This window comes from Cynoglossus semilaevis, chromosome 18 (genome assembly GCF_000523025.1).
Source record: "Cynoglossus semilaevis isolate Cse_v1.0 chromosome 18, Cse_v1.0, whole genome shotgun sequence".
In the NCBI taxonomy this organism is placed as follows: domain Eukaryota; kingdom Metazoa; phylum Chordata; class Actinopteri; order Pleuronectiformes; family Cynoglossidae; genus Cynoglossus; species Cynoglossus semilaevis.
The window spans coordinates 7,281,689-7,297,099 of NC_024324.1; the positions used below are offsets into that span (position 1 = coordinate 7,281,689).

The 15,411-nt window shown below is 41.2% G+C and overlaps 1 protein-coding gene across 1 annotated transcript in view; it reads left to right on the forward strand.

The window, feature by feature from the left end:
- Positions 1-15,411, forward strand: part of col9a2 (procollagen, type IX, alpha 2) — a 129,624-nt gene that overhangs the window by 97,458 nt on the left and 16,755 nt on the right. Inside the window, exons 22-31 of the mRNA XM_025065342.1 lie at positions 330-419; positions 534-703; positions 11,111-11,276; positions 11,370-11,446; positions 11,775-12,129; positions 13,053-13,127; positions 13,828-13,863; positions 13,960-14,022; positions 14,905-14,958; positions 15,231-15,266. Of these exons, the coding sequence (XP_024921110.1) occupies positions 12,058-12,129; positions 13,053-13,127; positions 13,828-13,863; positions 13,960-14,022; positions 14,905-14,958; positions 15,231-15,266 (336 nt within the window). The 5' untranslated portion in view covers positions 330-419; positions 534-703; positions 11,111-11,276; positions 11,370-11,446; positions 11,775-12,057. The remainder of the gene's footprint in view (positions 1-329; positions 420-533; positions 704-11,110; positions 11,277-11,369; positions 11,447-11,774; positions 12,130-13,052; positions 13,128-13,827; positions 13,864-13,959; positions 14,023-14,904; positions 14,959-15,230; positions 15,267-15,411) is intronic.

The following is a 15,411-nucleotide window of genomic DNA, read 5'->3' on the forward strand; positions in this document are numbered from 1 at the left end:
GCCCATTTCAGGATTTTGGTGGAGTGCTAACACTCTTAAAGTAGAGTGAGTGAGTGAGAGAAAGAGAGAGAGAGTTTTTTCACAAATCACTGACTAACCCTTCTGTTTTTTTACCCTCGTCCTCCTCTCTGCCTGATTGTTCTAATGTGGTGGTTTCTCTAACAACTTTTTGCTCCCACCCATTCTCCCTCACCCCTCTTCTCTAACCCATTGACGGCCAGATTATGCTGTAAAAGATTCAAAACTACTCTTTTGTCAATCTTCGTTTCATCAACCTAGTCCTTACAATATTAATGATGCTTTATTTTTATATCCCTTTCACTTTGCAGTACCGTAAAAATCCACAAAAGCTGAGATCGACCAACGCGAGCCCTGTTTGGACAGATGCTTCTGTGCCGCTTCCTGTTCCTCTTCATTCTGTGAGTACTTTGTACTGTAGTTGCAGGCTATTGTTTTTATTTTTTAATCAAACTGTAGTCACTCATCTGCAAAAACAAATGCTATAATGAGATTTTTTTTGGTCAATGTTGCAGATACCTTTCATGCAGTGAAGTCACGGCCGTTCCCTGCTCCACATTCCCCACTGCCACTGTTGTGTGGACACTCAGTGAAGCAGCAGCATGTAAACCCAGTGTGTGGCCCACTCGCTCGTCACACATGCCTTCATTCGACACACTGTCCTGCGCTCCACTTGGCTAACGAGGTACGATTAAATAAAAGTAATTTACACTGAATGTCATTGAAAAGCTAACGGTGCGATTTCAAAATAAAAGTAATTTGATTGTGCTGTAAACAAAACACTACTCCTAGACACCGATCAACATCTGGTTTGTGCTTTTATTTTGCCAGTCTAAAATAACATGAAACATTTAATTATAATTTAAGGACTATGGTGCTATGATGTATGAGTTCAACCAAGTTTTATTTGTCAAATATATGAAGATAATTTAAAGTGGGATGAAGTCTTTTTGGCAAGGGACGAAAGCAGCAGTCATAAATTGAGTGGCAGTCTGAAGACCAAAGCATGGACAGGATTATTTATGGAAATGACTTGTTGAAGCACTCTGCCCTGGGTCCATGGTGTGCCTAGAAATAGACCGTGTGCCTTTGGATTGTTCTCAGTGTCTGGTCACGGTTATAGGAGTGAATGAGTGATTCTGCTTTCAGTTAAAGAAGTGAGTATCAGTAAACCGGAAAATGGGTTGCAGTTGTGCGCTGAGAGGAATTTGACTGTAGCCCTGCGCTCTTCCATAAAACGAGCATCTGCTGATAAAACCGACCGGGTCATTCTGAAACACTCAGTTAGTCCGATAGTATATCTGTCCGTGCAGCAGGAGCATAAAAGGAAGGGGATAATTAAAATTCATGTGCAATGGAATAAGTGTTGGCAAAGTACAGTATGAAGTGATGTATATGTACAGTATGTATGTTTTGGATGGGTTTTCTCTGGGATTGTCGGTTTCCTCACACAGCTCAAAAAGATTGACCCCACATAGGATTAAGTGCTGTATACCAATACAAACCTAGACGTATAGAAAGCTATATATAATGTTGTTGCCTTCCAGGTCCACAAACATGTCGTTTGGTGATTGGACTCCCTACAATGACCAAATAGTTATTTGTCCCTAACCTGGCCCCGGATTGGTCGCAGTTCCCTCTGCGACTTTGAAAAGGGATAAGCGGTAGATGATGAATGGATGTGTGCGAGCAGGTGAATAATACTGTTGGTGTGAATTAAGACAAAATAAGTTCTTTATTACGGCCCTCAGAGGCGCAGTGGCCCCGTAAAGACGTTGAATGGACTTGTAAAATCTTACTAGAGTTTCCTTTCACTGAGGCAGCCCACCATCAGGTGAACTGCAGTGCACACCTGTGGCTGCAGAGGTGATTTTAATATTAGAATGCACATTAGCATTAATGGAAAAAAAAGTCCTTATTTTTACACCACACACATTAATCAGTGATCTAAAAACGTGTCTCATTTAAACATGACCTGCACGCATTTCCATCAGAGCTGGACATAAAAGCGATGTTTGTTGCTTCTCTGGGAAACTTAAAGTAAACTTTAAGTGTATACAGTTAAGTGCTCTGTGGATTGAAATGTACGTTTCAAAGACAAACACGTTGACTGCCATATAAAACAGAGTAGGATGTTAAGAGAAATTGCCTGGGGGTTGTAACTCATAGCGTGGTGCAGTTAACCCCTCTCCAGGGGAAACCCTGGTTGTTTGGTTTAGTGTCTCCTGTCAGGCTAAGGTATTTCCCCCTGATCCCTAAGGGCTGTGAATCAATCCGCCTGCTGGATTTGAAGGTGACATTCAGCCTCCCCTTCCTCTCATTTAGAGAAGTGACTGTGTTCCTTCTGCATGTGCACCACTGGTCATCAACCCCTGTTCCATTTATAATCCACACACAACTGTGTAAAAAAAAGCTAATTTAGGTGCTAAAGAAATGTGAAATATTTTTATTGTTATTTTTTCAAAGTAGCTAAAGTTGCTGACAGCTTGTACTCGGTTTAATCTATTCATAGCCACTTTGTTATTATAGTGAAGAGGCCGAGAGTATCCACCCTGTGCCGCAGCTTCCGCCATGGGACTCATCACTCCACATAGCAATCCAAAGCTTCCTCTTGGGCAGGGAGGAAAGAGCACAGCAGAGACAAGGGGAGAGAGACCAGAAACACCCCAGATCCCCCTTAAAAAGTTTCTCTTTTCCCTTTTATCTGCCCAGGTTGCCATTAATGACCTTCTGTTTAAGGTCTGTTTATTTAGACTTGTAAATGAGAGCTGTGTGAGAGCCTGAGCTCACCCCGGCCCGTGACAGTCTTTTGTGGATTAATAATGATTACAATAACAATGATCGTGTTAGCGTAGCTCCCCCGCCCCCCTCGCGCTCCCTTGTTTCTGCAGGAACAAGGTGTCCAGGCAACAAGCGGCCCACGGGGGCTTTTGTGAAGTGTAGCTTTTACAATTTCCACAGGAAAAGTGATGAACCTGAATGAACTTAACTCAGCAAAACTAACATGTGATAAGTGCTGCATTCATTTAAGATATGAGGCTGTAATAAATGGAATTCCTAATTGGCCTGTTCTCTCGTGAATCAAATAAGTTGAGACTAAGATGCTTAAAAATAATGTTAAAGTCAGAGTCTTGCACATCCAAAACAAACAAAGTGTGATTCACCCCTGGACCATTTCTGATTACCATGCACGGATGGTGTTGATTTATAGAAGGCGGACTTCTGGCCCTACATGGCCATGTGTCCCCAGAAGACCTTTGTGACTTTCTTGTCAGACTGTAACATACATGCCTTCCCTGCTGTGTAAGTCATAGAAATAGATCAGGGATGTCTTTTTTGTCTTGCCTGTCAGGGCAGATAAGGCTGACCTCACCTCGCTTCCATGGCCATGGTGACCTCTGGATGTTCATCCAACTGGCAGAGGTCGGCCCGTGACTGGAGGCACTACAGGCTTTGAGTGAGTAGGCATTAGATCAGTCTCTCTTCTCCATAGCTGGGGTATGGAAGAGTGCTGTGGGAGGCATCGTAGTCTGTAATCCTGTGGCGGCCCACCGTAGGCCGGTCATCTGTGGTTTTACAACTTGTGATGGGAACCCCTCAACAGGGTATCGGTAGTCAATAAGAATGCATGATAATGAGAATTCAAATACTCGTTTTGACCTAATGCAAGGTGTTGTGTTATCTTACTGGAGCTCCGTGTCTCAGTTCCCTCACGTTTTTCATTAAAGTCCTTCAACAGTGTCAGCAGTTTGGAGGTATTTTAACATCAGGGACAAATACGGGAGCGATGGATACTGTAGGCTTTGTTCTGTTATTTTTTCTTTCATGACTGTCAGTTATTAGTTCATTGTTAAATTAGACAGGTGAACCTCAATCAAAGCAGACCCTCATCAGTGTCTATCTGTGTAGAACCATCTCATCATTTCCCCATAAAAATATCACTGACCCTAAAGCTTACTCTCTGTGATTCTCAACTTTAAAACTGCAACCAACTCATCTGCGACACACGGTGTCTGCTACGTGAGAGCTGCTTGTTACCCAGCCCAGAAACGATTATTCAAGGTAAACTTCCCTGTAAAACTTCACAGGAACCTCTTTAAAATGTGGTCACAATTAGTTCAAGTGAAGGATGTGCTGTGGTTTTCTCTCTTTGTCTTTTAATAAGACCAGGAGAATGGCACAGTTATAATGCATCAAAAGTCATGTGACATTTTCTCTTTTCATATATTCTTTATTCTCTCTCCAGCTCTTGTAAACTTTTTTGGAGTGGCTCCACGTGAAACTATACAGGCCTGTAATCTGCTTCATATGTGATTTCCAACGGCAGAGGTGGAGTGATTGAATGTGTGTGTAGGATTAGGAGGTACCTTGTTTGGCTGTTTGAGATTTGGTAATACATGCATTTTATGGGTGAGGTAAATATTGGAAGCAGCTGCTTTGGCCTGTGGCTGAGTTTTGCGTCGCCTTTGTTGTGTGTGAAGGAAAAGGAAGTACTGTTGTGAATGTCTCAGCAAATGAAAGATAATAACGTCCGTATTTGAAGAATTAGTGCAGAACTATAAATTCACAAGTTCTGTGTGTACATATTTTCTAAGCATTGATAAAGAAAATCAATTTTTAATAGCACGTCTTCTACACACTCATTTGTCAACTTCCTTTTCTTGACACCAGCACCTGGCTGCAGTTTTCCACTTTCTTATACCTCGGGGGGTATTTTTGTGCACATGTGGACACAAACTACAGGGTCCACTATGTGTAGTTTTGGTGTTCACTGATTGGAGCTCATTAGTGTGTGACCATACAATTAACGGGGTCCAGTAACCTGGATGTGTGCGGCTGTTTGTGGGGTTTCTTGTTTGCCTGCGTAATTGCTGTGAGCTTGCATCTAATGTCCTGTTAAATGCAGAGATCAGGCATGACAGGAAAACATGTTTCTGTTCTGGTTAAGAAACCATTATTAGTCCAGTATTCAGGACTTTGTTACTTCAAATCTATAAAAATGAGTATGACAACCTTAGGCTCCTGGTTCCACACAGCTTCAGTTTACTCTAGCACTTAGCAGTGAATGTGAGTCCATTTCCAAATTGAATCAGTACCAGCGTCTAACAGGCCAGATTAGAAAGCTCAGCGGGCCGTATGTGGCTCACAAGCCATAGTTTGCCCGCGTCCGACCTGAACATGTAGAGGATAATCTGGGGTTGATGTGTCTTGAAGCTCTGTGACAATTTATCCACATGACTTGTGGTTTCAACGTGTGAGCGTTTTCCATTAGGCTGTCCATCACGGCGAAGCTCATTTATACTTTTGAGCGGTCTCGTTAGAGGGTGAGAAGGGTCGGTTCGAGGAGATGGGAAAGGATGCTCATAAATGTATTGAGATAGGCGGCGGGGAGGCGAGGGAGAAATTGTAAAATGGTAAAGAAAATGGGGTTGAAGCGTGTGGACGGGGTGGCTGAAAACAAAGAAATTAAAGCGAGCGAGAGAGCAGCGGAGAGAAATGTTGACCTGAAGGGACTTGAAAAGTGCGGATGAAATGGACGAGCAGCAGCAGCGACGGCAGAGACAGATTCATTTAGACAGATTGATGGTGATGAGGGAGGGCTCGAGATTCCTGCAATACTGATAACCACTCAAGACTGCTCTGTCTGAGAAGATGGCCTGTGTCTAGTTTGTGCTTTTTTTTTTTTTGTATTTACTCGTTGTACCCAAACATCACCTTTGATCCAATCAATGTTTAAACATAACATTTACCTGCGTAAGTTGAAAAGAGCCGAAACAACAAAGCTAATCCCTGATCATTTAAGAGTAAATCTGCCCCAGAGTTAAAGTTAAAGAAAAGGGAAACCTCTTTGAAAACAAATTCTCTCTCGAGCACACATGCTACGGGCTCATTATGAGGACGTGTGCCATGAAATTACCCTTGCCCTATCTATCATCCGTGTTATTAACCCTCTTGTCCCATATCAGCAGTGATTGAATTTTTATTTGCGTGCCCTGTTTAACCACATCTCTTGTCGGGAGGCCATTTTTAATCCATGTCAAATTAACCTTTTCTAATAACAGAGATGTATAAAATCCTACAGCTGTTAAAGCCACACATTTTTGATAGTATCCTGTAACTTTATCCTAATGCAAAACAACAATTTTTACCAGTAATATGACAAAGCAATATCTAGAGCGGCCGTACCATTTATTTTCAATCTCCCCAGATCCCCCGGGCCCTAATGTTGAGAAACTATAGACGTAAAGTATTTAACTGATGTATTTTCAGCACTATGGATCACTGGTCACTGAGGGTTTCAATCAGCCGTGGCAACTCATCAAGTCCGAAATGTCAGTGACTAATGCCCGGTGAGGGTGTTCTGAAGGTTGCTGCATGTTTTTCAGAGAAGTGGGAGGAATCGCTGGGAATGAAAGAGTGGAAGATTAAAAGATGGATGAAGGTAGACGGGGGACAGGAAGGGTGGAATGGTTGATGATAACGCAAATTAAGACAAGAGATAGAGAGTTCACCGGGTCCGAGGAAGGAGGGCGATGGCCGGGGCAAGTACAGGTTGGGGTTAAAGATTTAAACTAACAAGTGTTGTCATACGAGAGAGGCCTTAGAGAAAGAAAAAGAGATGATAGCGATCTCCAGCTGGTGCATTTTATAGGAATCTTCAGGAGGAAAAAGTGAAGAGAGTGAACAGAGTTGGCGCAGTGAGCCATATGTTCATTCTGACTCACAGCGTCCTCGTCTGTGCGTCCATTGACAGTTTTAATATGAACAGCAGACCTGGTTGGGTTTGTTTCTAGAAGTGCGGTGAATCGGAGTAAAACAATTAAAAATCGCTGTCTTTCATAAACTTACATTGTTTATAAAATCGAAAGAATAGAATGGAAGGCATTACCCAACGCCACAGGAATACTCAAAGATCAAAAACATCGCCTGATAGGAAACCGGCCCGTGGCATCTGGTGTTATTCAGGAGTGTGTTGTTCGTGGAATGTTGATGACTTTCCACTTTGAATGTTTCTCCTCAGAAATTACAGGTCAGAATATGATTTAAGTCGACCAACTAAAAGGCTAACATTCATGTTCTTCCTATTAGAAGTGATGCATGTTTGGTTGCTTGAGGTTAAGATGTACATTTAGGTGTGTGTGTTTTTTTGGCTGTGGTTCACTGATAGACTGTACAGGACTTAAAGCATGAAGGATGAAGACGGATGACTGGTCACTGCTGTTTCCTTACAGCGGGAGCAACGACGGTCGGCTGGTTTGATCTCCGGTCTGTCTGTATAAGGTTTGTATGTTCTCCCCATGGGTTTTCCTCGGGTACTTGGGTTTTGGTCCGCAGTCCAGAAACGTGCTGTTAGGTTAATTAAACACTGTCAGTGTGAACGGTTGTCAAAGGAAGTATCACGCCTTTGCTCCATTGACTACTGGGATTTGGCTCAAAGTTCGATGCAGAAGCATTTGTTTCTTTTAGTGTATTGTACAATATTACGATCAATGTGAGGATGTGTAAAAAACTGAGGATAATTGTATATCACTTAAAAAGTGGATAAGAACCTGTGTCTACTGCTGCTACAAATGATTCAGCCTTGTTCTTCACCTAATCTAATTAGGAGCTGCTGTTAGAATATCACAGCGGGCATACGATTTAATTACACCTTTAGCTGATTAATTGTGGCATTGTTAACATTTAATTTGTACCACCCAGACTTAATTGAGCAATTACACTGCATCTTTGTCATTTTATAATTTTGTGATTTGTTAGCTTTGCGCAGGAATAGTAATCTTCCTTTTTAATCTGTCGTTGCTCATTTACACGTGACAATAAAGGTGAATACAAAAGTGTAGCTTCAGCCAATTCAAGTTTGCAAGTTTTCATGTTATCTCCGGTGTTTTCTTCTACTTCACTGAGCTGTGTGTGGGTGTCTCGGTTTGTGTGTGTGATGTAGAAAAACCTATTTTTTCCATTAGTTCATTATCTCTCCTGCACTGATCCTATAAACTCTACAGTCTATAGATGCTGTTTCTGCTCACTGCTGCATCTCTACCGCGCTTCCAGAGCTTATTTCTACTTTTATTTTTCGGGGCACAGGGCAGGTAGTGATCAGCGCAGTCATCACAGCTTTTATTGGAGTGCAAAAAAGGTTGAAACGAGGAAATGAAAGCAGGAAACTGCATCAGTAGGAAGATATAAAACCGCCAGTGAAATGATGCTTAAAGCTTGTTCTTCCTCAGTCTTATTCCTCAGATTGTTTGTCAATCTTTTTTCATATGCATTTTGAGAATACCAAAGTTTTGTTGCTTTACTGGTTTTACTGGACACTTTCTGACTGTCAGTGGTTTTTGTAAATTTCGACAAGGTTATTATAGTTAATGGAAACTAATGAAGTGAAAAAAATTAAGAGTTTTCTTGTGTATAATGGAGTTTGCTAGTGTATAATGGATATTAAGCAAATTGGTATTGTTTTGCCTTAATGTCAATATGTGGTGTCGAAGTGTAATATGCATCATACCTGAGAGGTTTATTTTAAAAATATAAACCACAAAGGCTCTGTTTTGTGATTTACTTTCTTATTTATTTTTGTTTTGAAGTTTTCACTCTGGGATATCCTCTGGGAGTCCTCCTCTGTACAGAGCCATACTCTATGTGTTTGATGCTCTATCTGTGAGGGTGGTTATAGAACCCACTCGTGCAGACTTCACTCAGACACACGGCGTATGCCTTGCTTTGTTGCTTGGAAACCTGTAGTCTAAGACCGGGGGTCAGCAGCCTCTTAACAGTGCACATTTTAATCTGTGCTGCAGACGGTGTTGCCGACTGTCTGCTGCACGAGAGTGGTTCTCAATGTGTCACAAGATTAGATCAGGTTCAAGTCTGATATCATTACACAACAGGAAGCTTGATGAGAAGGTATATTTGTGATTTGGGGAAAATACGTTAGAATGTGTATTTCAAATCAAATGTCTTTTATTTTACAATAGGCTCTGACTGAGTGGTGAGTTTCACCTTGGGAGAGTTGCTGTGTGTTTTATGCTGGACAGACTAATACCATCTGCCTGTATATCATCACCCTGTCAGAGTTGACCCCCCCCCCCCCGTCCTCCCCCCTCTTTAACTCACTGTAAACTGAGCCTCATCCAGAGGAAGGCCTGATACACCGCAGGCTTCAGGGTCGCCCTCAGACCCCGCTGGGTCATTAATGACCTCCCCTATCACTCCAGCGCTACTCCTCACACCTGCACTCAAGAATAATATTTACGCTGTCTGTCATCCTCATGTGGTCGGCGGGTGTGTGTGTGTGTTCCCACTTTTAAGTGAGTGAAGTGAAGAATTCCAAACCTGGGCTGCAGATCTGAAATGGCCTTTCTGTGAGAAACTAAGTTTTCCCAGCAACAGCGGGACCCGAGAATTGAACACCAGTGCAGGACCGGAGCCTCCCTGGTCGGTCGTAGTGTTTCAATTGGACAATACTTTTATATAGGAGAATGCATACGAGTAGGTTTCTTGCATCTTATCATTAACTTGATGGATATTTTTAGATGAACGTGTGAACGAGCGCTGGGAATTCCAACATAAAGAGGGGAAGAAAAAGAGCTTGGAGGAGAAAGAGAACGAGGAGAGGCCAATGTTTTCCTTGTCTGTAGAAAGAGGCTGGGGTATCATTTGTTATTACAAAGACAACAACTTTGCTGCATCCAACTGTGAGAAGATCAGCAGAGCTTGTTGTTTTTAAAATACATGCTAGCCAGTGCATTCGATCCCTGTGATATTCTGGAATACAAGGCATTTGGAAGATGGTTTTATGAAGGTTCAAAATAATTATAAAAAAAAAAAAAAACTAAACAAAATGATAGTACCCTTAAGTAAAGATTCTGTTGCACAACCTTTGGATTCAATCAGTGCAATCAAACGATTTCTTTTGCTGTCAGTGAGTCTTCTACACCCGTCAACAGCTGTTCCGGCCCCTGGTGAGAGAACTGCTCCAGTTGTCTGAGGGTTGAATAGTACTGTCTCCACACGGCGTGTTTCAGCTCCTTCCACAGATGTTGAATAGGATTTAGATCAGAGCTCATAGATGGCCACTTCAGAATAGTCAAATGTTTGGCTCTTGGGTGTTTTGAGCTGTGTGTTCTGGACCGTAATGCTGTTGGAAGACCCATGACCTTTGACTCAGACCCAGTTTTCTGACCCTAGGCAACACATTTCACTGCAGAATGCCTTGATAGTCTTGAGATGACGGTGCATCAGGTCATGCCAGAACATAACCTGAACCTCTTCCATGCTTTACATTAGTGACCGTGTTCTCCTCGGTATGCTTCATTCTTGCCTCTGTGAACATAGAGCTGCTGTATCTTGCCAAAAAGCTTCATTTTTATCTCATCTGTCCAAAGGACATTCTCCCAGAAGCTCTGTGGATTGTCAATATGCACTGTGGTAAAATGTCTGTATGATCTGTGAATTGAATAGAGAAGGTCATTGTACTGCATTACATGTATTTTGTGACAGCCTAGTTTGGTGCTGCACTTTGTTTGCATTCTTTAAATTTTAAGTTTGTCAATGGGCTCAACGTACGTAGGTTGGAAAGAAATGGTGTAGAAAACATTATTGAATCTCTACAAGTCTGCAGGAGCAGCTGATAAGAGTGGATTCCTTTTTTTCCAGAGATTACATAACCCATCTTAACCTTATGTGTCCCACGGTTGACTGCCGTCCACGTATTATGGCCTCTGTAGAATGTCAAGGCTGGAAAACGCGTTGGTTTCAGCCCATGAATTTACCCTGATGGGCAGATCAACCGTTTGGGATGGGAGTAGATTAGCAAGAGAACGAAGATTGATTCTCCTTTTACTTTTTAAACTCTGAAATGTTTAATTAATCTTTCGTGTGGACATATTTAATACTTGATTATCTCTGCATTAAAAGCATCAATTTATTTGGGGTAAGTGTGATAAATGCTCCAGATTTCTTTCTCTGCAAAAGGAACGCAGGGGAGAAAGCCACCAATGAGGCGCACTTCTAATTTGTTGTTTGTGGGGTTCTGCAGCTCCCTGTTGTGTACAATAAATCTCAATTTACTAATGAATGCATTCCCTCTCAGCAGCCTTGTTCCTGTGTTCATCATCCCACTGGAGAGAGAATATGCACCCCCCCGCCCCCCCCCCCCAGATGTTGCTGCAGAGCGCCACAGAGGATTGCTGTCTGAGGGTGGGTGTTTGCTGCCATCTAGTGGAGACGTGAAAAAGCACTGCTGGGTGTAATACAAGGTATGCGCGATAGAGGCATACCTTGCCTCACATTTGCAGTTTGAGTTGTGAGCTGATGATGTCACAGCAGACGCCTTTCTTTTTTTTTTACAGCTGCTTGAAACCGCCTGCCATGCTTGGATTTACCACATGATGTCACTAAAGTGTACAGTGTACAACCAATACGTACGGTAGGTGGATAACCATCAAGGGTTGCTATTTCTTATCCCATCCTTATTTTTCATATATAATTTAAATAGAGATAAATTACCTACAGTATATATATATATATATATATTTTCTTTTTCACCTGATATTCAGATTATTTTTACAGGCCTTCAGCCTGCTGCATAAGGATGCTTTCTTCTACAGTGTATTTAAGTCTAAAAAACAAGAATTATAATTACAATTATAAAAAAAAAAAATAAAATAAAAAAAAACTTATCTTAAGAAAATATTAATCTCTCTCTATTAATCTCTCTTTTTCTCTCTCTCCCTCTCCCTCTCTCTCTTCTACAGCCAGTAGAGCAGGAACACCTTTTCCTTCCCACCGTTCGCCCTCCCACCTTCCTCACCACTCTATGCTCCCCTCCCCTCTCTCGGCTCTCCTCCGTCTCCTACTAAGTGCTCATACCCACCACCACCACCACCCTCACCTCCAGCCTCCCCCCCAACACCTCTCAGACAGTTTTGCTCCACCAGTCCTGCACTGTGCTGGCCTAGAGAGGAGCGAGGTAGTGGAAAGAGGAGCTAGAAGAGTGGATTTGGTGAACTGAGGAGAGGCAGACAGGTTAGCGGGACCATGGCTGCTCTCTCTGCTGTCCTGAAGACCTGGGTTTTACTGCAGACTTTGTGCCTGGCTTTGGCCCAAGTGGTGAGTGGACTGCGGACAGCTTGAGACCTGCTCTGATAATAATGTCTTTACTTATTTATTCTGGGGTTGTGTGAGGATGAGGGCCCCTGGGAAGAACCAGCAGATGTGGAGGGTGTTCTGCTGCTGTGATGGGATATGTGTTGCCTTTGTGTCTTGTTTTTTTTATGGATGGACCTATAAAGAAACAAGTTTTGCTAAATGAAAAGAAACCATTCAACCTGAGGATATGTCAAGGGAACTGGAGTGTCTTCTGTGGATTATCATTCTTTTACTGTACCTGGACTTCAATCCTGAAACTCTGAAATCTGAAGATCTAGTTGTTTTTAATAGCATTCAAATATGTGTTTCCTTATATACAAAAAAAGTCAACGATAAATCAATGAGATGTCTCTAGATTTAACAGAATGCCACTTTTAGTCTGCACACACACATAGTGCACCAGGTGTGGAATTCACTGTCCAAACTAACACCTACTTGTGACCTACTGGACTTAAACCATTTGTGTCACTCTAGAGTTGTTTTTTCTTTTTCTTTCCTTTTTTTAATCTCATTTAGTGGCCATTTAATGAAGCAGATATTTAATAAGGGACCAGTGAGGTAGAGTCGGGGTGTCAGGAGCCGGTGGTGGTGGGGGTGGAGGGTAAACAGTGCCAGTCTCATGACTTCTCCTCCCACATTCCTTCTCTGTCCTGTTTTCACCCGCTAAATGCAGTCACATTTAATTTAATATTACTTTTGTAAAGGTTATGGAGCACTTATTAAATGCAATTTTACAGTTTATTAAAAACTCTCAAAATGAGAGTTAGAATGTTATTTTGTATAGATACATTTTGAATTCATTTTTTTTTTTGTACAGCCATTGTAGTTGTTGCTATTAGATATTGGAAAAAAACAACACTTTTTTTTCCTTTTCTCTAATTCAGAGGGGGCCACCTGGACCACAGGGCCCACCTGGCCCACCAGGACCTTCGGGTACTCCTGGATCAGACGGCATCGATGTGAGTATCCACACATATTTGCCTGACAGGTTTGTCACAAAGACAGTCATTGTGCCTCACAATATCAAACCTTGTGCGTCTCCGGTACGACTGGAGTTTTACCAGCAGAGGGCGCTGCAAATGAAAACACCGGCACAAAGGGTCTCTGTTCTGTAGAAAGAGAGGGGTCTTTGAGGAAGGACCCTCAGCTCAGTCCAGAGTTTGTGTCGCAGTAATGTGATACATTTGTGCATTTCTCAGGGTTAAATACACAGAAGTGGAGGCGTAAAAAAAGTCCTTAAAAAAAGAGGCTGCAGAAGAAAAGCCTCTTTAAAATCTGTGATTTTAATAGATATATAATGAACTTTTATTTCATACCTGGGACCTTTGACCTATGGTCTATGACCTCATACAAGAGATCTAATGTTATGCATCTTGAACCTGTGCCCTTGTTACATAGAGTTCAAACAATCAGCTGCCACACAAACACTTAATTTCCAGTTGTGGCTGTAAAATGATGCAGTTTATTTGATGAAACAGCCATGTATTTAAAAATATATTTATATGTATAAAATATGTTTGTTAAATATTATTTGTTTGTCAGCTATGTTACAGTTAATTAAATTATGTAGATAATACGTGACAGTGTGTAAATTCTGCATAAATTCCTGTATTATTGACATCAACACTGCGACTATTTCACGCTTCCATCTCTCCACAGGGGGATAAAGGACCACCTGGGCCCCCAGGACCACTTGTAAGTTGACATAAAACACTTTATGAAATGTTTAATCTCTGCAAAACATGTGTTTTATTTTTATGTTTTTCTTATTTATCTCTTTTTTTTACATAGGGGCAAAAAGGAGAGCCAGGAGAACCAGGTCCTGATGGAGCACCGGGAGAGAATGGCATTGATGTACGTAAACAAATGTGTGAAATATTCAAATTTAAAATTTGAATATGAGACCAACACAGACAGGAAGCAATGGATGGATATGACTGAAATAAAGCAGACTAAGAAGAAGAAACTGGGGAGGGGGGATAAAGATAAAAGTACAATTTAATCTCCACAGTATTCTTATGATATACATACGTTTAATTTTTAAAAAATTATTATTTAAGATAGATTCAAAAAGAAAAGCTAAAATATACAGCTGTACTGCTCTTTTTTTATTATTTCATTTGCAATGGGTTTGATCCCGTGTACTATTGAGGTGATGTTAGCATCAAAGTTATATATATATATATATATACACATATATATATATATATATATATACACATATATATATATAATCTAAATTATATAGATTGTTAATACTAATGTGTGAATTAGTGATTTAAAAATAAATAAAACATATTACCGTTTCCATCTCAGGTCAAGAGGACTAAGCTTAGGACTGCGTTGTGTGGTCATGATAGTTATGTTTTGATATAAGAACACAGGTTTGGGTCTTTACTGTACTTTAATTATGAAATCATTTTTAAACAAAAATCTTAATGTGAGTGGAGATAAACCTGAACATATGTTTTTGCTCTGTAATGGGTGAAAACGCAGGATAGCTGTCCACGTGATTACAGACCTTCAGCAGTAATCCAGCCTGGAATGTCAGTCACAGATTAGGAATCCTAATTACCTACAGGAACAGTGTCAGCTTCAATCAAAAGTCTGATTAGACCCTTGTCCAGTGTACTAGGCCATCAACACTTATGAACTGGTGTTTCTATTGTTTATTACCCTATTGTTTTTCTTCCTAAATTTCATTCATAACTCTTCTGTTCTCCGCTTGTTTTTTAGGGTTTGATTGGAGCGAAGGGCGACCGCGGTCCCATCGGGAGGCTTGGGCCGAAGGCAAGTGTTTCAAAATCAGAGCACATTTCTTAGACGGCACGCTCCATTGTGGGTGAAATTAAAATATGTAACTCCTTAATGGTCAATAAATAATAGAGCGGCGCTCTGTAATGATGCAGAGCGTGACACTGATGATGTACTCATGAGAGGAGAAAAGGATAATCACTGCTTCTATAAAGATTCTCCTTAATGACTTTTCAAATGTGACTCCAGCTTCAGTGCAACACTTCATTTATTTAGTCAAACCAACCGCTGATGTGTGTGTTCCACAGGGTCAACCCGGGCCGAGCGGCGAACCTGGTGCTCCTGTGAGTAAAATAACTGTCACGTTAGAAATGTATATTTTATTGATTAGACATGTTTTTTTTTTAGATAATCCTGCACTTGAAACAATCTGATATATACATATACTGATATGCACAAGTGAAATATAATATATATATAAATATATAT